This window comes from Camelus ferus, chromosome 2, assembly GCF_009834535.1.
Source record: "Camelus ferus isolate YT-003-E chromosome 2, BCGSAC_Cfer_1.0, whole genome shotgun sequence".
Classification (NCBI taxonomy): domain Eukaryota; kingdom Metazoa; phylum Chordata; class Mammalia; order Artiodactyla; family Camelidae; genus Camelus; species Camelus ferus.
In genome coordinates, this window is record NC_045697.1 from 6,432,952 (window position 1) to 6,457,376 (window position 24,425).

The 24,425-nt window shown below is 42.4% G+C and overlaps 1 protein-coding gene across 1 annotated transcript in view; it reads right to left on the reverse strand.

Annotated features, from left to right (window-relative positions):
• CLNK (cytokine dependent hematopoietic cell linker) overlaps positions 1-24,425 on the reverse strand; it is a 183,819-nt gene that overhangs the window by 10,823 nt on the left and 148,571 nt on the right. The window contains exons 12-18 of the mRNA XM_032493962.1: positions 22,331-22,358; positions 17,800-17,818; positions 15,996-16,077; positions 12,300-12,340; positions 8,857-8,990; positions 5,267-5,344; positions 609-764 (exon numbers count right to left, since the gene is read on the reverse strand). Coding sequence (XP_032349853.1) covers positions 609-764; positions 5,267-5,344; positions 8,857-8,990; positions 12,300-12,340; positions 15,996-16,077; positions 17,800-17,818; positions 22,331-22,358 — 538 coding nt within the window. The remainder of the gene's footprint in view (positions 1-608; positions 765-5,266; positions 5,345-8,856; positions 8,991-12,299; positions 12,341-15,995; positions 16,078-17,799; positions 17,819-22,330; positions 22,359-24,425) is intronic.

Here is a 24,425-nt window from a genome sequence, read left to right on the forward strand (position 1 = left end):
GAGGGTTAAACTAAGATAATGCAGATAGACCAGGCCTGGCATCAGCTCAATGGCAATCCATCTCCTTCCCCCAGTCTCTTTGATTTATTTATAGAGTTATTAGTGAGTGATTTAGTTGACTCATGCTTGCAGCCAGCTGCCTATCAGCAGACGTGTCCTGAGGACGGACATGCTGTGACTGAGCTCGCATGCGCTGTGGGGACGCACACCTACTGATTCCCAGTGCTAACAGGTGTCATCAGAAGTGGCGGCAGAGGGACTTCAGTGCTGCGGTGGGGAAGGAGTGTGGCCTTAACAGGGGGTTCTGCGGATGCTTCACGGCAGGCAGGATTTAGATGTGCCTTACAGAACGGGCAAAGCAGGATAGAGGGTGCATGGAAGGGTCCGGACTGGCTGCAGGTCCAGTGAGCTGAAGTGTAAGACGTGGGTGGGGATGCTTGTGGAAGGGGCTGGAAGGATTCGATTACATTCTCCACCTCCAGGGCGGCGTTCCTTCCTCCAGCCCCGGGGAGTCCTGGGCTATGGAGGCGACCTGGCCACGCACCCCCCAAGTCTCCTCTTATTGTTGTCGTTGGCCTGGAAAAGGGAAGCCACGCAGTTAGACCCACCTCGTCTCCTCTGAGTCCCGTCCCCAGGGCAAACTGCTGATTCCTCTCCAGGAAGCGGATTTTCACGTTGTAGACTTTGTTCCCGTAAAACACCACCAACACGTAGGGTTCTGCCCTGGATTTTGTGGAACAGTCTCGGACCAAGAAAGTGCCATCCTGAAGCAAAAAGAAGAACAATGATCTTTGCAGGCATCCCAGCGTCCCGCCCTCCCACCCTGGGCGGCAGTGAAGCTTGTGTGTGAGGCTCCCAAACGGCTTTAGTTTTTGGCAAACCAGATCTTTATACATTTTAATTCAGTAAGTATTTATCAAGGGTTAGTGTGTATAAGGGGTCTTGTTACTTTCTGAGAAGTGCACCCCCTTCTTGCAAATCCTCTGACATCCCGTCCTGTCTTCAGCATCATGCCTACAAACTTGGTCCATGGAGAAATGCACCAGCCTCTCCTGTGGTTTATCTCTCATCACTCCTTCAGTCTCCAGCCCCTGGATGGTGGCGCCAGTCAAGCCACCATTTCTCAAAGGCACCATCTTGCTTTTGGGCTCCCAGCTTTTGCATGGAGTAGCTCTCTCCTCCCCTCCCTGGGTGTGCTTCCCTTCACCAGCCAGTAGTCACATATTTCCTGTTCTGTGGATGCTCAGGTTATCGTTCTAGAGATACTGGGAGCCACTGCAGGCTTTGAGCAGGAGAAGCTTTGAGCGTTATAAATTGGTCCTCTGCGTGGGGAGATGTCAATATAGGACTAGGATCCCCCAAAGAGATGTGGGGCTTCAAAGTCATTGGTATCAAAACTTACAAGGGAGAAGAAAATGCAGCCTGGGGCGAGGTGCAGGGAATGCAGAGCAGGGAAGGGGAGAGGGAAGGAGTCGAAGGAGACATCTCAGAGGTATGGGAATCCAGAAGCTTCAGCATCACAGAAGCTGAGGGGTGGACAGCCAAGTTTTCCAAAAGAAGGTCAACAGTGTGAAATGATCTGGGGGCTGCAAATAGGTAGACTCTAACTATAACATCAAATAATAAGGCATACCCTGTGGGGTAGCTCAGGATGAAGGTCTGGTTGTAAAAGGCTAAGAAGTGGAGCAGTTCTCCTGAACATAAACACACACACGTGGCGTAGTTCTGTGGTTACGTCATGTCATTTGTATGATGAAAAATACTGAAAAATCTGTAACTGTAATTGCACAGATTCTTCTACAGCTGGTTATAAGTAACACATAAAGAATAGATCTAAAAAACAGATACACACAACTATATAAAAAATAGATAAACAACAAGGCCCTACTGTATAGCACAGGGAACTATGTTCAGTATCTTGTAATAACATATAATGGGAAAGAATCTGAAAAAAGAATATATATATATGTAAAACTGAATCACTTTGCTATACACCTAAACTAATGCAACACTGTAAGTAAAATAAAATATTAGTTAAAAAAATAGATCTAATTAGGTGTGTGTAGTATGTGCTATCTATTCTTTGTATAGATGGGTGTTATATGTGATAATTTATATTCATAATAACTAATTGTTATATATTATTGTCTCCTCTATTTATTACCTCTATGTTTATATAAATTACATTACCTATGACAAGTATTTATAGATACTATATATAAATACATAATAATGGTTATGGCACTCTATAATAACACTACAAATATATTGCATTTATAAATAATACTATAAAACCATGGCGATGCTATGACGACGCTGGCAGCTAAGGTTTGTTGAGGACTGCCCTCACGATGCCAAGCTCTTTACACACGTTACCTCATTTGATCTTTACATAAAGTTTGAGGAGGTGCTTTATGCCCACTTTACAGGTGAGGAAATTGGGGTCTAGTTGTCTAAGTGGAACCCCTAACACATCGCAGCTAGTCAATGGAATCCCTAAAGGTCAAGTCCAAATTCTTGCTCTCAGTATTCCGACTCTAAGTACATAAAGTGGGACTGAGGAATTTTCTGAAACCTGCTTTGCCTAAAACATTCACTGTAATTAAAGCTTTAAGACTCACGCCAGGACACTATGAACTCTTCTACAAAACAGAAACAGACTTGCAGACGTAGTAAACAATCTTCTACAAAACAGAAACAAACCAAGGAAAGAGTGGGAAGGGATAAATTTGGGAGTTTGAGATCTGCAAATGTTAGCCACTATATATAAAAATAGATTTAAAAAAAGTTTCTTCTGTATAGCACAGGGAACTATATTCAATATCTTGTAATAAACTTTAATGAAAAAGGATATGAAAACGAATGTATGTATGTATATGCATGACCGGGACATTGTACTGTGCACCAGAAATTAACACATTGTAACCGACTACACTTCAAAAAAAAAAACAAAACCAAAAAAACCCCACAAAAGACTCAAGCCCAGAATGCTGCCAAAGATCAGAAAGTGAGAGGCGGCCAAGACATGTGGCCAGTTTTGGGATTTATCATCTTAAACTTTGCGACGATTTGGTCACAATGAATCTGGGCAGTCCTGCAATGAATTATCTGACATAAATGGGAAACAGGTTTTGACAAAACAAACTGAGGCAAACAAAATAGGAAAATATGAAGTCATTCAGCAAGATACTGTTTTCTCAGGGCTTTTCTGGGAGAAGGCAGAGAACGGCACACAGAATGGGAGGCAAGGGAGCATCGAGTGCCTAACGTTGCCGAGAGGACATCGCGTGACAGGTACGCTGCCCTTCCAGCACCAGCAGCACAGCCTCCTGGAAGCCTGTCTTCTAAGAGGGTTTTTTCCCCTGGGAAGTAGTCTCAGGGAGGATGATGGCTGGTTAGCCAAGGACAAGAGGCAGGGCTGGAGTCGGCACCACTGCCCCACCATTCAACCCAGCGGAGGGCAGCTGTGGGTGGGATTCCCAGGGGAGCGGGGAGGGAGGGTCCTCGAGGCAAGGTGCCACCCAGCCACCTGTGACTCCCCTTCTAGAACATAAAGAACGATACTGTCTGCTAGAGGCAGCTGTGGTTCTGTGAGTGCTGACATTGAGTTCAGGTTCTGCCTCTTTCTCCGCCTTGGGACTGAAACCTTGATGTAGCTTCGGTTTCCTCATCCAGAGAATGAGATGGTTTCATTAATTCCGAATATGTTCAAGATAACTTTGTTAGCAACGGTGTTAATTTCCTACTGTTGCTATAACAAATTCCCATGAGCTCAGTGGCCTAAAACACAAATTTTATTGTCTTATAGTTCGGTGGGTTGAAGTCTGACATGGGTCTCAAGGGGCTAAAATCAAGGTTCAGCAGGACTGTGTTCCTTCTAGAGATTCTAGGGGAGAATGCCTTTCCCTGCCTTTCCCAGCTTCCAGAAGCCACCACCAGCGCTTGACTTGTGGCCCTCTCTCTGTGACTCTGACACTCCTGCATCCCTCTTATAAGGACACTTATGATTACATTAAACCCTTTCAGATAATCCAGAATAATCCCTCTAGCTCAAGATCCCTAACTTAATCACATTTGCAAACTCCTTTTCCATATAAGGTGACACAGCCACAGGTCTTGGGGTTTAGAACGTGGGCATATCATGGTAGAAGGAACATTATTCTGTTTAGTATAGCAGCTTACATATAGTTTATTTTATTTAATTTTATAATATCAATTCTGAGAGCTAGGTTTTTATTAAAATTCATTGGGGGCCTACTATTCATACACTCGTCCACTAATTAACTGACTTTGTTTTATCTCCTCATTCAACAATGACCATTGTATTGGTTAGTTGAGGACAGGTTTTGATGATGCATTGATCTTGAGAGCCTTTCTATCATGTCTAGACAATCCAGTATAGTACTTTGCATACAGTAGAGTAGTTGCTTAGTAACTGTTTTCTATTTATGATGATGGTTATAGTAGTCATTTGACCCGATCACCAATATTCCAGGTCTTCTCTTTTTTCTGGTCACATGGTAGCTTTGTACTTTTCTACCCTCGTTGAAGTTAGGTCTGGTCCTGTGATTTACTCTGGCTGATGAAATGTGAGCAGAGATACAGCCAGGTACATTTGAGAGGCTGTGTTGACAGCCCGTGTATGGTGTGAGCACACATGGAGATGGAGCCTCCAGCAGTCCAGGTCCACCCACCCAAACCTGCCTTGAACAGAGAGCTCAAGCAAAAAATAAAGCTCTGTTATGCTAAGTAGCTGAAATCTTGGGGTTGTTTGTTACTACAGCATAACCTATCACATTCTGACTGTTACAGCATTCACGTGCCCTGCTCCATTCCTGTAGAAGTGAACCATAAAGACCCAGCTATACTTCAGGCAGATCTGCAGGAAGGAGATGAAACTTGAAGAAAGAGAGGGAAGTCGTCTTCCACTGCAACCCCCATTTCTACCCCAGCTTCCACATTTGATCTCCAAGATAGTTCCTTAGAGTTGACTTTACTATTTTCATTTGACAAATAAAGAGACCTGCACTTAAAGATGCTTAAGAACTTGAAAAAGTCCCACAGCTGATAAGTGATACAACCAAGTCGCAAACCTAAAACTCTATTTGAAAGCGCCCTTTCAATTACAACCTCCCCAGCACTGAGAAGTATAGGGTGAGGCAGGAACCAGTACTTGTCACACTGCTTGCCATGTCCCACGATCTATGGGCAGAAAACCCTAGGATGGCTACAGAAACAGTGGGATGGTCCCTGTTGAAGCCATTACCTTGTTCTCCTTCATCAATGCCTCTTCCACCGCCTGACGACTGTATTCTCCAATGTACCATTCATTGTGCTGGACATCCTGCAGGACAGGTTAAGTGATGAATATTTTAGGCTCAAAGGGAAGGAAGGATTAATGATTAATTAATTAAAATTTACTTTTGTTCCATCAGTGCCAAATCACAGCTGGACTTATAGCAGCTATGCAGTACAAAATTTCCGTCCCTGAATCTCGAGATGAACACAGAAAAAGTAGCAGCAGCTTAGGAATCATGAAACTGGCATGACAAAGTCAGTCTGCCATTGAAAGGAACCAGAAATGTCACTCCATCTCCTGAGAAAGGTGCTTTGGCTCCACACTCAGAATGGATCATAAACATATCTATTAATGCTTTCTGAATCTGTACCTGCTGAAGCTTCCTGAGGTGGGGTGTTCATTGTTTATGAAGCCTATGAGAGCCCATAGTCATCATAAAAACAGCAGGGGAGGGGATGACAGGTGCAGACTGAGAGCATCTTTACAGCAGTTGCCTAAAGTCACATGTGGTAGGACTGGGATTTGAACCCTAGTCTGTCTGCCATCTACTTTATTTACACTCATTTATTTCTTTTGTTTGTAAAATCTACCATGACAGAGAGGAAGGAAGGGAAGTCAGAGAGATGCACCATGGATCTGCAATTCCTTTACCAAGTTTCAAGGATAGTAATATTGATTCATCCCCTGGGTGGATCCAACATCTCCAAGGCCCTTCCTCATTTATTATCCCAGTCCACATCTGCAACAACCTTGTGATGCAGGCATTGCCAGGACAGTGGAGGCTCAGGAAGCCAACTTCGGTCCCGTGGTTGGCAAGAACCAGGGAGGCAGCATCAGGGCTTTGTTCTCTCAGTGTGAGTCCCTGGTCCTCCCAGCGCTGGATACACCAAGCATGTGTGAGCACCCCTGGGAAGGGATGAGCTAGCTTCACCCTACCTCTCCAGCCTCCCTTCCCGCTCCCTGCGCCCAGTCTGAGGACACGGGCATAGCACGCTGTTTGCTGTTGTCTGGACGCACAGAGTCAGGACTTGGCATGAGGAGCCCCGCTTCCTGGAATCCCCCCTGCTCCTCATTCTCTCCTCCTACCTGACTCTGCTATTCTCCTCCATTAAGTTCAGGATCAAAGTCATCTCTTATTTGAGGCGTCCTTCGGAGTGAATACCTTTACCTAGTCCCTACCCCCAGGGAAGGTCCAGAGGCAGGACTGGCTCTGCTCCATCCCAGTAAAGCCTGGAAACAGGCTCCAGAAACAAAGGATGCCCCAGAGCCCCACCTCCCTGCCAAAGAGTGAGCTCTCTCTGCTCAGAGTGGTCTGCTGCTTCTGGGGAGCCTCTTGGCCCGTCTGGGGCTTTGACAAGGCGCAGTCACGGTGCGTTTCATCTCCTCTGATTTTATTCACTTGTTCAAGCTGGAAGACACTTAAAGATTTAATAGCCCCGTGGTCCTCCAGGTGTGGTCATGGGTGCTGGCTGGCATAAATGACTCGGAATTACCTGGGGGCAGGAATCGTCCCCTCATGGTTCTCTTTCTAGCCCTTTGAATAACTCAAGAGGACTGCTTCATTTGGGTGCTAGTCTGCCCTTACCACCTCCCGGGCATTCCCCCCGCTCCTGTGGCAGAGGGGCAGCCCTCGCACTGAGATCCCCTCATGAGTGATGGCGTCCTGCTACAAGTTATTAGCCTTGTTTTGTTGGTGCTACAGCGAGACTTTTAAAAAATGTGGTGAGATACACACACCAGAAGATTTACCATTTAACCATTTTCAAACGTACAAGGCAGTGGCGTTGGGCATGCTGCTTTGCTTTGGAGCCGTCACCCCTACCTATCCAGCTGCAGGATGCTTCCATCATCCCAAACGGAAACTCCATACACAGCGAACACCGACTCCCACTACCTCCGCCTCCAGCCCCTGGTCACCACCACTCTGCTTTCTGTCTCTGTGAATTGACCTAGTCGACTCTCATGTAAGTAAAACCATATATTCGCCCTTTTGCCTCGGGCTTATTTCACTGAGCATAATGTTTTTAAGGTTCTTCTACGTGTCAGAATTGCATTTCTTTTTAGAGCTGTGTTACTACGTTTTGTGTCTCCGTTTATCCGCTGATGGACATTGGGGTCGTTTCCGCCGCTTGGCTGTTGTAAATAGTGCTGCTATGGACAAGAGTGTGCGAATGTCTGTTCGAGTCCTTCCTTTCATTTCTTTCAGGTGTATCCCTAGAAGGGGAAGGCTACAGTTAGTTTTAAGGTTGCTTTCTATCTACGGTATGTGAATGCTGGTTTTCTGTGTAGGCAGCCACACAAAATGAAAAAGGAGTTAACTAAGAATATTGATGCATATAACATTATTATTGATAGTGCATGGATATGCCACAGAACACGAAGGTGAATTCAAATAGTTGAAATCAGGGAAATCCTGAGTTAGTGTAAACCTCACCCACGCCCAGGAATCCAGGCTTTTGGAGGGGCTTGATTTTGTGTAGGCGTGTGGTTAGGACCCGGGGATTCCAGTGCTTACGAAGGAGATGACGGAGGGGAGGGGAGCCAGGTGCAGAAGGAGGGGCAATCAAAGAATTATGTGCAAAGACTTCCCAAGGTCTTACTTGAGAGTGTGCGACTTCTTTTGGAATTAAGGTCAAATTAAATAACACAAATATAAGAACAACAAGGGACCTTTAGGATAGCGCAGGGGGTACGAGAAACTGACCAGAAATATCCCACACGTCCTGCTTCTGCTTAAAACCTCCTGTAGGCTCTGCTGCAGGCCCCTGAGCACGTGAGGCCATGGAATGGAGACCCAGAGGAAGCGTGTCCTTCTGTGCCTTATAGTCAAAGACACTAATAAGTAATGTCGAAAGGTGATGGAGGAAGACACACAGAAGAGGCAAAGAAAATTTTATCCTCCCATGTAGGCAAACGTAAGTGCAACATGGTCTGAAAAGAACTGATTGTCAGGATGGAGAATATTTTAGAAAGGGACCAGGAAGTAGATGAAGGACAAGCAAGAATAGATCTATTATCTGTCTGCGTCTCTCCCCTCTTTACGCCTCCTCTGGGGCAGAGACCATAACTTCTAGCACCCTGTCCGATATACAGTAAGTGCTCCACACATGCTTGTCAGACTGTTCAAGTGTAATGAGCATATGACATGTGAATATTTTGTTGGAAAAACAGTTGCAATATGTAAATCCTCATTAATCCTGAAAGACGACTGAATAGCCAATAAATATAAACCAGTCCTAAATATCTCTATTTTTTTTTTTGGATGAATTAAAAAAAAAGCACTTTGGGAATCTGGAAATATATAAGTTAAAGAAGCCAGTGAAATGGCAATATAAAATATCATACAGCAAAATACTTAAAAAATATTAAAATCCAATAATATATGGCCAGAAAGGGGCAGGGGGAATCAAAGCCAATCAAAACGACCGCCTCTTAGGCGTTGTTCAGTAAAGCTTTCTTTAGAATCTAAATTCCAGAAAATATTGGAGGGTAAAAAAAAAAAAGGTTGCAAATCCAGAAAATCTAGAAAAATATTGCAGAGAAGTATCTGTTTTTACCTTTTCATCAGACCTCGCACGGAAAGGTTTCTTCCAGCTTGCGTTTTTATAGTGTGGGAAGTGTTCCTGAGGGCCGTGGCTGGCTGGAAATGGGCATCTCTGAGGAGGGCAGGACTGCGTGCTTTCTCTATGATCTGGGGGAAGTAAATTCACATTGAAATATGATGTGCTATTGTCTCAGATTGCCTGCCTGGAGTGAGGGGCCAGGACGCATCACTCTCTCCTGCGTCTGTGGCGGCCTCTTGGTCTTCACCACCAGCATCTCACCCTGGACAGCAGTCTCCTCTGGACTGTCCTCTAGCTTCAGCTTTTGTTCCCATCTCTCTGGGCATCCAGAGTAATCTTTAAAAAATGTAATTCTGGCTTTGCTACCCCCCTGGGGACAAAGCCTTCCACGATTTCCTTTACACTCGAAAGAAAATCCAAATATTTTAAAGTCTGTCAATAAGGCCCTGGATAATCCTTCTCTTCTTATTTTTCCATCTGCCCCCTCCACTGTCCACTCTGTTCTGGCTGCAAAGAACTCTGCTCAGTTTTTGAAACAAGCCAAGCTTGTTCCCAACTCAGGACACACCTTTTTTTAAAAAAAAAAAATGTTAAAGAATAACTTTTTGTTTTTCTGGAACATCTCTTTTTTAACCTGAAAGAATGACTGGCAGACAAACTCTGGTTATTCAGAGTTGGGCACTTGGCAGATACTTTATTAAAAATGAACAGTGTGGGCCTGTCACTGCATGGAAAATAACTGATGGTATTTGTTGCCAGTTTTAAAATTAGACTTCTCAAGTGCACACTGGAATTTGGAAATACTTATATGTGCCACTGTGACGTAACCGCATATCCACAGTTCGCCTTTTCTGATGAGATCCGAGGTGTTACTTGCAAACGTGATTTTAAAAACTATTATATAATAAGTCAACATGGGAAAGATCTGCGCAGGTCTATGAATCGCTGTTTCTCAAGGGACTAATGTATCGTGTTACAAAACTGTGCCTGAGTAAAAGATTCTTTAAAAGACGAGATAGATCAAGTGATCGTAAGTAACAGGATACAAAAAATTCACTGAAAAGGTTTTGATTTCATATGGTGCCTAAGCTCTAAGCCACTACTACTTGTCAAGTTTTGATGTGGCACTTTCTCTATATACTTCAATAAAAAGAACATATTTCCATTGTGTCATTCCCATAAATATTAATAAAAGATGAATTTCAAGAAATTAGGGCCACAAGGAAGGAGTGAGGTTAGAAGGAACACTAAACAAAGATACTCACAAATATGTTAGTAATTTTAAGCAAGGATTAACTGTGTAAAAGTTATAAAGCCTTCAAAATTGTAGAATAGACTACACTGTATAGCACAGGGAAATATACACAAAATGTTATGATAACTCACAGAGAAAAAAATGTGACAATGAGTGTGTATATGTCCATGAATAACTGAAAAATTGTGCTGAACACTGGAATTTGACACAAAATTGTAAAATGATTATAAATCAATAAAAAATGTTAAAAAAAGTTATAAAGCCTTGAGGATATAAAAACAATATCAAAATAAAATACTGGACAATAATAACATATAAAATGGACAAGCGTTGATTAACATAAAGGCAGAATTATAAGTTATTTTGTCTTAATTCAGTCTAGCAAACATAACAAAACTTATAGGTCTTGTCAGCAGTTTCACAAGAACTTTGAAAGAACAGGATACTTTTCACACACTATATTTTTGAGGCAAAATACTAATAAAACATTAGCAAATATTTATAAGCCAGTTACCATAACACTTAAGTTATATGTGTATTTATTCTGCTTTTTGTCATCCAAATACCACATTTCTCTCTAGGTTTACTAGGAAGAGCTAAGAGTTTTCCTAAAACATTGGAAGTGTGTTTTAGTGGTCGCAAGGATTGTGGCTTTTAATGGTGAACCTAAGAGTGTTATAGAGAATGACATGTATCAAAATGTTTGTTGCAGAAAAGTGTTTGACTACTTAAAGTTTAAATTACATTCATTGTAGTAAGTTAATTTTGTGCACCAATTTATGACTAAGAATAGGAATGACGCTAAAGACATCTCTGCTTTTCAAATTCTATATTATCAGTAAAAGATCACTACGTCCAAACAGCGCAGAATCTGTGTCATCAGAACAAAAGCATCCTAAGATTTTTTTTGTATTTTGGGGAAGGGGATATGAACCCTGTGAGTTAACATTATCATTTGAATTTTATGAATGGGGGATGGTGACGCTCCAAGAATCCCCTTGCTCAAGCTGACCCTACGTGGAGAGACGCAGAGCTGGGCGAGGTCAGCAGAGCCCCCCGGCCTTTCCACTGAAACCCACGTGGTCTGCTTCCTGCAGCCCTACGCCCTCTCTGGTGGTTCAGCAGAGAGAGATTAATAAAGCATTAGATCTGAACACACAATCTCCATGGCATAGGGAGTGAAGAGAGAAAGACAAAAGAACATGACAAATCTGGGCAGTTTGGGCAGAATAATACTAACAATATCAAAATCCACCATCCACAGTAGTAGATCACTACACTTACATGCTGCTTCAGGTATCTCCATGGACCTGGTAGCCTTCTGATTTTTATCTTCACAGTCAATTAGTAAGAGAGACTAGTTTTATTTTCTCCATTTCGCAGACTTTTTTTTTTTTATAGTTTTAAGCCTATGTATTTCTTTTTTTTTTTTTTAACATTTTTTATTGAGTTATAGGCATTTTAGAATGTTGTGTCAAATTCTAGTGTAGAGCACAATTTTTCAGTTATACATGAACATATCTACATTCATTGTCACTTTTTTTTCCGCTGTGAGCTACCACAAGATCTTGTATATATTTCCCTGTGCTACACAATACAATCTTGTTTATCTGTTCTACATATGCTGGTTGGTATCTGCCTATTTTGAAATCCCATCATAGACTTTTCTTAAGCTGAATCTATTTTATACTCAGTGGATTGGTAATAGCTAAACATTTGTCAAAAACAACTGTTGGAGAGGATGGGGAACCTTGGGGCCTCATAAGCTGTTGGTGAAATGAAGTGATGTGTCTACTTTGGAAAATGCATCTAGTGCAAATGAAGAGAGGAATATTCTAAGATCTGGGTGTTCACTCTTAGCAAGAGCACTTATATTACATACTTGGGAAACATGAGCATCTTATATGCGTGGGAAGACAGCTACAATCTTGTTCTTAACAAACTAATATTCATAAGAGAAAGAAACTGGAAACCACTTAAGTGATCATATTTAATTATGGATAAAATGTATGTTCTATTAACACGATGCAGTGTTATCTACCAATGAAAACAAGCCAAATATACATATATACACATCAGCTCAGCGCCTCCGAGGCTCACACAAGCTAAGCCACAGTGCAGGTACATCGTAGTGTGATGACTTACCTGCTTATTTTAGAATTCTTCCGAAAAGGGTTCTTACCTCTGTTTTGTAAGCTGTGGTTGCGCGTCATGAATGAGGAGCTGAAGGAAATGTTACAGTTGAAAGAATGTTAGTATTTCCCATTGCCAGGTAGTGCTCATGGCCCCCGTCACATTGACAGAGCACTTCATATGTTATTGGATGAGCCAGAAGAACCCTCTCTTTTGTAAAGTGACAGAAGGCTGGTTCATTCCTTTCTCAAGACAGTCAAACATCAAATATGGAACAAATTGACCCATCTAAGTTCTTCCCATATTACTTTAATGAGGCCATAGGTGTAGACCTGCCTCATAGGTACAGTCACTGTAGAAAATGCCACGTGACTGACTGGGCTCCTACGCTGTAGTAATTGTTTACCGATTGAAGGAGAGTCAGCCACAGCAAGGAAGACGAATACAGAGTATATTTTATTCCTTTTAAAATTATGAGCTAGGTGCAAAGAAACCTATGTGGATTATTATAAGGGAATCCATAAAGAAAGAGGAATTGTAAAAATATAATATAAGACAATAACACAGTATGCATTTTTATGCATAACAATAACGATGTTACCAAGACTGCTTACCAACGTCTTAAGTTAGCACTTTACTTACTGTTCAGCTTTGTGCAACACTGCTCTGATTTTCTGGTTCACTTTGTACTGTGGTCAGCGTCGTCATTATAAACTCTAGGGGCTACTACAGTTAAATCTAATTACATGGAGCGTGCTCTGTGTTATGACTGAATCAAGCCTCTGGGTTAATTCAATGCAATCTAGCCCTTTTCCAGCACCGATGAAATCAACTGAGTATATAGCTGGTTTTTGTTATCTACATGGTAGCCTGGGGTCTTATGACTTGCTTTGTAGAAAAAAATACTATTAGATCATTAAACCACCACGCTGTGTTGCCATCACTGGTCAGACTTCTACTGACATCTAAGCCTTCAATTCTGTTAAAACTAAGATCCTTTTTCTAGGAGTCAGTGTACAGTTTTTTGTTAAATGTCTGGGAAAAAATCATGGATAGCAAAATTTTGCTTCCCTAATTTTGGGGGCATTTTTAGAAAATGTCGAGAGAATAGGAAATTCCCCCGAGGATATTCTCGGTCTCAAGGACAAATAGAAATGATGATTCTTTCGCTTTGCAAACATGTACTGAGCACTTATTAAGTACATAGTCTGTTTGGGGAAATATCACATGAATAGGACATGGCCTCTGCCCTGAAGCACTTCATTTATGGAGGGAAGACATGACTGGACCATAATCACAATGTGGGATAAATATCATGATAGATCCTGTGGCAGCAGAAGAAGGTCGCTTGATTCAGAGAAAGTTGGTTTGGTTCTCAGAAAAGTCTTCCTGGAAGGAACCATACCACAATAAAAGGGTTTAAAAAATAAATTAAAAATTAAAAAGCCATCTCTTCATCCTTAAAAAAAAAAGTCCTCCTAGGAGATACCCTAGCCAAGGTGACTTCTGAAAGGTGAATAGGAGAAGGGTGAGGTGTAAGGGTGTGTTCCACGCAGAGGGAAGAGCAGGTGCAAAGTCTCAGAGGCAAGAAAGCATGGCTTATTCTGCAAAAGGTCAGAAAGTAGTTCCCTGTGGGTGGAAAGTAGGGTATGGAGACGTTCAGTATCATTAGAAGCTGACTGTAGTAGTTCAAACAAGGGTTGATGGCGGGTGGTCTATGTCAGGAACTGGAGAAATGAGTAGAAATGAATAGATTTGAGACATGTTTTGAGGTAGAATTTTGGGAGTTGGAAATGGATTGGATGGGAAGAGTGAAGATGGAAAAGAGAGTATGTACTGAGGTGAGAAAGTTTGTAGGAGGGAAGTGCTGGTTTGGGAATGAAAGTAGAGATGGAGAGTTCAACTTGAACATTATGTATATGAGATGCCTGTCCCCTCTTTAAGGAAAACTGCCCAGTGGATAATTCAATACATGGGTCCAGAGTTAAAAAGGGCAGTTAGGGCAGAAGATAGAAGTTTAGTAATTATCAGTATAGAGTTGACATTTGTCACTGTGAAGATGGATGGATTGCTTACACTCTTACTGATAGAAAAAAGGACCTTGGAAGGCTCTGAGGAATACCAACATTTAGAGGTCAGTTTGGGGAAAAGTACGAAAAGGGGACCTGGAAGAAGCAACATTTAAGAGAGGAAGAAAATTCAGGAGACTTTGTTCATTAAATTAAACAAACAAACAGTAGAAGCCAAATCACGTTGAACAACAAGTACTACACATGTGTGTCCAACTGAAAGCTCATTATCCTCTCACTACAGTGTGATGATTTTTTTTCCCCTTTCAGCAAACTTCATTAAGAAAGAGTGTTTCTTGTATGGGCAAGGGTTTTTTGTGTCAGATTGGGCCTTACACAGAAAACAGCCTGATTAGAGTTACAAAGCCACAGCCCTAATACTCAGACCAAAGAGTGAGAACAGTGTCACTGGAGGAGTGAAACAGGACAAGAAAGTGAGGGTAGGAAAGGGCACAGGGGCTGGAGGCCCTACCCCGATGCGCGGGGCCTGCCGATGGCAATGAGAGTGACGGTTAGCGGGCACTTGGAACAGGCCTAGCTCTGCACTCAACTTCACACACAAGATAAGCGGTGCTGCCCAAGGTCACATGGTTTGCTAGTGAGGAACCCAATCTGACTCCTGGGGGTCCCTCCTAACCGCAATTCTATTCCACCACTAACAGAGTATATGCCCAGTAATACTTACTAAACAAATAAAAGAGCATCTAAACTGTAGGGCAGGCGCCAAGGAAAGTCAAGATTCATGGGCTGCATTTTTAGAATCAAGTCAGGATGAATGCTATGGACTATTGAAAAGTGGAGTTGGACTGATTTCAATGGGCAGGGACTCAGCCTCTCTGGGCCTCCTTGATTCCCTCTGGGGGATGGGTTGGAACTATCTCCTGGATTCAGGGTGTCTTTAAGCTGAGGTCTGATGGATAAAGAGGAGTTTTCCAATTAGGGAGAGGGTAGAGAGAGGGAAATGGGGGAGGGGAAGTGTTATAGGCAGAGGAATAACACTTGCAAATGTCCTGTGGTGGTGGTGGGGGAGGGGGGCAATGGAGACTGGGAAGTGGGAGAGTGGCATGAACTGAGGCTGGAGACACTGGCCAGGCTGGGGTCATGAGGGTTTTATGGCACTGATTTTGGAGGCTCTGCATGTTGTTTTAAGGAAGCCACCCCTAATTCACATGACCTTGGCCAATGAATCACCAGCCTGAGCCTTATTAGCTTCCTTGACTCTTCTGTTGGGATGACACTTGTCACAATAACCTGATCAGGCAAGTATTTCATCAGATAATGGCGTTTTCAACCCCTGGCCATTCATAAAATGCTATTCAAAAGTCACTGTCGGCTTCCATGTGATCATAAGCTGAGACTCGTTAGAAACGCCAACTTTTCTTCCCAGGTTGATTTGCCTCCATTCCAGTTGATCCTATCTAGTTAATATTCAAGTCTTTAAATCTCCCAAATGTCCCTAACATGCAATCAATCACTTATAAAGTGTAGCAATAGCAATGCTATTATCGTCAACAACAACCGTGATTCACAGGTCTCCCTGGGGCCTCGTCACTGGGCTTCGTTACCAAAGGCAAAAGATGCTCTTTTTCTCAGGAAGCCTTGGTGAGTCATTATTCCAGACAACACGTGGCCTGCCCCCCAAGCTGGGACCCAACAAGGGATTCCTGGCTCCTTACCTGGCAACGGCAAGAGGAATCTCTGGAGTACTTTGATTTTGTGACAGATGAGATGATTCAGGCTTCATCTGGTGGTGAGGAACTGTGTAAAGGCATCACATAATTTGATCAGGTTGCAAAAGAGAAACAATTGGGGGCCATTAGAGGTCTCTTGGAACTGCTATAATCTCCTCCAAGAAATCTCTGATTATTAAGAGTGGTCTGTTGGTCAGTAGAAACTGTAACCCACATGTTCTACAAGGACCCTGGCTCCAGGGAATGGCCCCTCCCTGAGACTATAAAAATTGTTTTGAATGCTGAATATTCAACAAGGTTATCAAAAATACTAAATCTAGAACTCATCATCGAGCTTCCCAAAATACAGAATGTTACCTTGGAAGGCACTTGGTTTTGGAAGGGCTGAAAGTAGAAGTAGACTGAAGCTGGATTCTGCATTCAAATGAAAACTTATATAGAAGCATAAACAAATGTTGAACTTAAGAACTATTCTGAGCAATGCAGGGTATGGGGACTCCTGACACTGGCCCATGCACACCGGAACCCTCCGATCTCTCCTGTGAGAGGGCGGGAGAGTGCCCAGGGTTCTGATGTAGAGCAGAGGTTCTCACCTGGTTCCCACCAGGCATGCATTTTCTCAGTTCTTCCCTCCTGACCTCCAAGTTTTGAAAAGTTTTGCCAACCATACGAACCGGACTTACTTAGTAATTACATATGTCATTGGTGTTACCACTTTGTATTTCCTTTTCATCATGGACAGATCTTAACCAGCCATCCAGAATTACCAAGGGCACATAATAATACTATGATATGAAATCCCATAAAACACTCTCCCAGTTACAGTTGTAAGTAATAAAGTTAAGGAAGCTTCAACACGAACTCATCTTAATTTTGGTTGTTACTCTGTGCTCTGTCCAAGGCTGATCACAAACCAGACAGCTGTGATGGAAGGACTGTGATTACCTGAAATGGGATTGGAGTCAGTGACTAGACCACTAATTTCACATCCTTCAGGTCATTTCAAGTCATCAACAACCACCCCTCTGAGCTGAACAATGTCACATCGTGGCATTGATAGTCACTGAAGCCTGAGGCAACAACTTCTGAACATTCAGTTAGGAAGTTGAGATTTATTGTGGAAAAGGGCACAGTTTCCTTTGGGTTTTAAAATTGTTGAGAGTTGCCACCAGACCCTTACTCCACCAGAAACCCTTGGGAAGCCACAAGCCCAGGTTAGGCCCCCAATGAAGTCTAACTTTCTCAATAAAAAGAAGAGCAGACTTGAGACTCACAGAGGGAGAGCAGGTGAGCATGAAGATATGACCAGATTAGCATCCTGCCAGCTAGCAAGTGAGTGTTGGATCGCATGTTTCCACAACAATGGCACCAGCAGTGTGCACACACGTGTGCATGCGTGCATGCGTGAGGGCTTACGTGTGTGTGCATGGGTGACATCAAAGATGGAGAGACCAAGAGCTTCTCTGGAGCAGGGGGCCAGCAATGTCCTTCCAAAGTGGCAAGGGGTGACAGACAGTGTGTCTCCTTGTGGCTGAAGAAAGATCTCTAGCCTACCCCCAATTTAAATCACCCTGTTTAGACCACAGGACTCTTGAACAGACTCTGAGTTCCTGAATCCATCTGGATCACGTCATCATGTGTGCATGCACACACACACATACACAAACACACACGCCTATACATCCCAGGCCCTGAAACAAGTAATCCTTTAAAAAATGACTAATGCTGTAAACGCGGGAATAGAATTTAACTTCATATTAGGAGAAGAAAGCAAATGTAAACAGTTCACCTTTTTCTGTTCCGAGGACCTGTATTGAATCAAAAACAGATAATGCTGAGTGACTTTTAGTGACAGAGAATTTGACTTAATAGTGTGTGTGTTTTTGGAGCAATTGGTTAGTAGAGTTTGGGCAATATTTTTATTAGTACAGATTTAAAAAAATCTACAAATAATTCTCCAAAAGACTAAGCAAAAATCAAAATTTTATGCTCTTTATGTGATATAACAGGCAAATACACAGTCTGCAGATGGGACTATAAATTGCTTTGACTCTTTGGGAAACCAGTTTGACCATAGCTAACCAGGGGCCTTAGAAACACTCTTAATCTTACCCCAATGATTCAGTTGATGAGATTCTTTTTCTAAGACAACAGCCTGAAATCTAGGTCACGTTCCACATGCAAAGATGTTCAGTACATCATCACTTATAATGTCAAAACGCTGGGGACAATCTTCACAACCTAAGCGCATTGCTAAGTCATTTTGGAGCTGGACTTACTTACTGTAATACTATAAATGCATTGCAGGTACTTATGTAGAGTGTGGGATAAGATGATACTATGTCTCAAAGTCACATAAGAAATTCAGGGTAAAAACTGGGCTCATGACACATTTACAAGCAAAAGTATGTGCGTGTGTGTGTGTGTGTGTATGTGTGTATGTTGAAAAAAGATGTTGAACATATGATAAAATATTAATAAAGGTTGTGTTTAAGTGATGAGAGCTACAGTTAATTTTCTTTATACCTGTTCTAGAATTTTTATTTTAAAAAATTAACATGAAAACGTTCACATTATTCTTTTTAAGTGGAGCCATTTTATCTTCCCAAACATTTCCATTCTCTTTCTTTCCTTAACTGGTAGAATTCCTGATCATTTTTCATCATGAAAGTCTATGTGCACATGAGCCTTGCATCCTTGAGCCCTGTTATGCTCTTGAAGAATCGAAACGCCTTGCAAGAAGGACAGTATTTGCTGAAGTATTTTCTTAACTGCAAATAATTTTCCAAAGTCCGTTTCATGCATTGCGTCTGCTCAGGAGGTCCATGGGTATCATTTGGACAAGGGCTTCTTAACTTGCAGGATAGGAAGAGGTCCTTGGATGGCCTAGTGGGGTCTATGACATTTCTGAAATTAAAAGCCAAATATTTTTTTTCCCTTTATAAATACGTACATTTTTTTGGGGGGGTGAGGAAGGTTCATTATACCTTTCATCTAATTTTCAAAGTTGTCTGAGGTCCATGAAAAGTTACAGCCAGTGGTTTGCAGAGGAGGGCCACAGAGGTGGGGCCGCTCACCCAGGTTCCCACAGTTATCTTGTGGCTGAGCTGGTCCTGGAGCCCAGGTCTCCAGACTCACTCTGGCTTCGCAGACAAAAAACCTTTATTAACAAATAGCTCAGAGAGGCATCGTCCGTCTCAGTCTGAGGCTAGCCAACAGACAAGCCCTTTTGTTTCAAAGGATTTGGCATCCCCCAGGATTCTGGAAAGAGGACGTACATTTCATCGTGGACAGCAAATCAAGGCAAGTCCATAGGCTAAGTGAAAAGGGTAATGAATGAATCCCTTCTCATAAGTGGTTTGAAAGTCCCCCCCACTGAGTTTTCCTCAGGACTTTGAACCTAGCAGTTCAAAGTGCCCCATCAGTTGTGGCTGTGGTTCTCAGGCTTGTCAAAGGAGGGGGAACGCCTTGCTGTAAATACAGCTGAGAAGCCATCTGTCTGGGGGAGCGGTTGTTTGATTTAATTGAGACCCAGCCAAGTTTTGCTTGAGGGCTCTGAATTTAAAATCAAATGCAATTAGAAAAGTGGAGTGAAATCTCCCTCATTTCTTTAACTTTTTTTGTTAGAAAATGAACATATTCAAGTTAAATACTAAGGCCGTCTTTATTACTTCCCACCGTCCCTCCCTCCATCCTTTCCTTCCTTCCTGCCTTCGTTCTTCTTTTTTTCCACTGTTTGTCCTCAGGGGTGTCTCTGTGTTTTGCAGGGCAGAGTCAGCAGGATGGGGAATAGACTGGGACTTCGGGCTTTCAGTGGTGGCCCTGTCTTCAGCTGCTGTGAGAGCTCTGGGTAAGTCTTACCACTTTTCTGAGGCTTCTTTTTCTCTTCGGGTTTTTGTTTGTTTGTTTGAGAATTAAAGGGGGCAATAAGTTTCTACTTTCTTTGAAAACTATAAAGTGCTATGTGAATTCGAGTTGGGGCATCGTTTTTGTTGGAATGGGTTCTGGTCCCCAAGATGCAATGTGAGCGAGCCCTTAACATTTACACAAGCATGGCATGTGTCCCATGAGATGGGCTTTTGGACTGGGGAGTGACCTTGACTCTCGGCCAAACAAACAATGAGGAAGTGTCTTGGCAAACGATAAGGAGGAAGAATTTGTTTTTCCACTAGGCCTTGCTGTACTTTAGAGGATATCAACTTCTAGCAGAATGCCAACCAAAGTCGCCAGAAAAACAAACAGTCCTGCATGGTGCCTGCTGTCTAAGGCTGGCTGCCCCCATTTCCTTCTTGCTTGTTTGTGACTGGGGGGCCTATTGTCCTTTGAGACGGACCAATGACTTATGGATGTAGGTCATCTTGAGTGGCAGCCTGCTTAGGCTACATAAACCTGACCTGCAGGAAGAAAGGGGTGGAGCCCCTTTAGGTGTGTGGATTCCCCTAGCAGCAGAGGACGCCCCCTCCACTGGCTTTCTCCTTCCTGGTGGCACTGGGAAGTCCAACAATGCCCAGAAGAGAATGAGCTGGGTGAAGTCTTGAATGGAGCCTCCCATTCAGCAGTCACGTGTTTTCCTCCTTGACATGACGGTCTTACAGATTGGAGGTAATAAATCTCTTGTTTGGAGGACAAGCTAGGAATGTGTCTTTTAATTTTAACATTCTCGTAACTCCAAAAAGAAGGAAAGAAGGAAAGAAAGAAAAAAAGAAAGAAAGAGAAGGATGGAGGTAAGGAGGGAGGAAGGAAAGACGAGAGGAAGAAAGAAAAAAGAAAGAAGAAAGGGAGGAAGAAAGAAAGGGAAGGAGGGAGGGAGGAAGGAAGAAAGAAAGAAAGATACTGTATGACCCAGGAATCTGGCTCCTGGGCTTGTATCCAGAAGGAACCCTACTTCAGGATGACACCTGCACCCCAATGTTCATAGCAGCATTATTTACAATAGCCAAGACATGGAAACAGCCTAAATGTCCATCAACAGATGACTGGATAAAGAAGAAGTGGTATATTTATACAATGGAATACTACTAAGCCATAAAAACCGACAACATAACGCCATTTGCAGCAACATGGATGCTCCTGGAGAATGTCATTTTAAGTAAAGTAAGCCAGAAAGAGAAAGAAAAATACCATATGAGATTGCTCATACGTGGAATCTAAAAAAAGAACAAACAAAGGCATAAATACAAAACAGAAATAGACTCACAGACATAGAATATAAACTTGTGGTTGCCAAGGGGGCAGGGGGTGGGAAGAGATAGACTGGGATTTCAAAACTGTAGAATAGATAAACAAGATTATACTGTATAGCACAGGGAAATATATACAAGATCTTATGGTAGGTCACAGAGAAAAAAATGTGACAATAAATATATATATATGTTCATGTATAACTGAAAAATTGTGCTCTACACTGGAATCTGATATAACATTGTAAAATGATTATAAATCAATTAAAAAATGTTTAAAAAAAAGAAAGAAAGAGAGAGAGAAAAAGAAAGAGAGAGAGAAAGAGAGAAAGAGAAAGAAAGAGGAGCAAAGAAAGAGAATAAAGAAGGAAGGAAAAGAGATCCACCCCCACAGTCTAGATGTACAAGCAGAGGTCAAATACAAGACAAAAACCAAACCCCTCAGGAGGCCAGTGGGAGTGAGGTGAGGACCCACCATCTGCTCTAGGAACTTCTTTGGGGGCTTAAGGAAGTAAACACCCAAAGGGACTCTGAGGTGGCTCCTGTCTTACACGACTTTCGTGCCACTTACTGAGCCTCTGCTGTCACCTGGTTGTGTACGTGCTGGCTTTGAGTGACTCTGCCTTTGTCACAACAACTTTGCAAAGCTGAGTGCACCCATCTCTATTTTTTTAGAGAGGAAATCAGAACAGAACTGGGGTGGGGTCGGGGTGGGAGGGTTCGCCTGAGTTCACGAAAGTAGTTGGTGGCAGAGAGGGATTCTAACCCAGGGTCTCTGTGACTCTGTATCTCATATTTCTTCCACCTTGCAGACCCGTCTTCCTTGTGAAAAACAAGTGGCACGCTATAGGACGATTTCCCACATTTGTTTCCGTGATGCTGGAGACTGTGAGCCATCAGTCTTCCATGGGTCATGGCCATCTCTCCTCATCACTTTACCGATAAGCACTGACTATGGTGGCAAAATACGAATTTGGTTTAAAGTCTCAAGCTTACCTTGTTTTGCTTTAGTTTTTATCCCCTTTAAAATAGGGGTATTAATACATATCGAGCACAATTATTACGATAATTAAGGATCTTGCCTATCGCAACTGTACAAAAATTCCCTTCTTTGTTTCTTAGGACAGAATTGTTACTTACCTCACTCAAGTCCTTTAAGCTTATCTGTCTGCAAGGAAAAGAAAAATGGTGTTACATAAAATACAGGTCATAGTGATCAAGACAAAATCATTCTGAGTCCTTAAAAACCCTTGATTACATTTCACCTGTCAAATGAATAGCCCATAGACCAGTGTGATATTTACCACTGTTTTATAAAATTAAAGCCAGGTCATTTTTCTCATAATTTTCCAAGCAAAAGAAGAAGTTATGAGCCAATATAAAAGGTGGTGAAAGAAAAGACATGAATAAACTTGCTTTTCATTTTTGGGGAATTTAAATAACATTTCTCCTGACGTTTGGTTTTCCACCTCAGGTTTCATTAGCACATTCAGACCTGCTATATTTCCTTGATTTTAAAGCTCTTAATTTTTTTTTTTTTGCTTTGTGGAAATATAAAGTATTTTAAAATATGAAGTTCTGGTACAGCGGGACCCCAGGGAGGCATGTGTGAGAGGAAAGATGCTGGTAATGAAAGGAGATCTAAGACGGAAAAAACACGGCACTGAAGGGCAGGGAAGGAATTCAACCTGGAACTGATACAGTGGCCATTGGATGGGTCTCAGAAGAAATGCCAAGCTTCCTTTCATACTGACAGCTGAGTCAATTAGCCTCCCTAAACCTCAATTGGTCTCATCTACAAAGTGGCCACAGAGGTATTCATCTTAGAGGGTTGTTGTGAGGATTGCTAGAGGTAAAAAGGATAATGTTGGGTGCCCAACGGGCGCTATTGGCAGATGTGGGCAAAGCCAGATGAGGAGGCTATGAGGGAGTGGGGGCAACAGTGTACATCTCTCTACCTAGGTCTGTCGGGGAAAAGACCGGCGTTCTTATGGCTGCAACACCAATCCCAGTTGAAGGCTGCTGATCTAGAGTTAGGAAGGTTTGTCTGTATTGGGTAAGATGATCCCAGAGGCATACAGTGCTCAGACGCTCTATTCCTGGCCACAGATCTCCAAGCAAGAAGCAAGTGTACCAGGGTCCCACATTTTTAAACTGGTTTCTTCAGCCCATCTGAGATGGTACATCTGCACCCTGCCTTCCCCTTTTAATGGGACAAGTGAAGGATGAAGAGGTATGGTTAGAAGTAATAAAGTAGAGCAGATACCCATAGTATTCACTCTTTGGGGGTTAAATTGAGGCTAATTTCAGTGTTTTCAATATTTAAGAAACTCTGGCATCTTAGGAATACAGATTGGCCATGTGGCTTTAATTTAAAATGTGTAGTTGATTAATTTTATTTATTTATTTTTTGAATGTGTAATTGATTTTAGACTTGTGATTAAGTTGTAAGAATCAAGCTATGTTCAACTCCATTTGTAAACAGTTTGAACTGTCTAAGAGAACTTGAATTTTTCTATATATATACATTTACTTTATTAGCTTTATAAAAATTAGATGTTGAAGTTTTTCTTGTTAGGGTTAAACCTACCTGTCAGCATTAGAAGGGCTTACAAGTCAATTACATTAAGTGAATAAAGGTGTTTCAAATATTTAAGGAGCTTTAACTGAGTTCCTAAATATCTCATGGTCTTAGCCTGTCTAATGTGACAGAGTGATTGTCTTCCTGTTTAGATAAAAGTCACTCCATTTATGTATTGAACAATACGCTTTATAGATGGAAATTTGAGGCTTCGGGAAAGTTAGGCTTTGGAATTGGTAACTTTAAAAACTTGGATTTTTAAGTGAGAACCCAAGTAAATTGTCAGAAGTCCTGTCTGAACACAACCACCGTCCTTGGACACTGAGATGCCCCTGGTGACGAGACCCCCACAAGACCTCACGTGGAAGATGAAGGCCTCAGGCCTCAGGGGGTGTCTTCAATGAGATTTGTGAAGACAGAGAGACCTGCACAAAGTGACCAAATTGCAGAGCAGGGTGGGAAGTCCTCCCGGGAGCACCACGTGGCCTCCCGGAGAACCTCTTCCCACTCAGAAATTTTCCCGTGACCTGCAGCTGGAGATGCCAACACATAAAGCATGGTCATTGACTCCGTAGAATAAGTTTTCCTGCACCCTTCCTGCGCATGACAGGTGCTCAGTGTGTGTCTGAGGTTAACACTTTTTACTATGAAAAC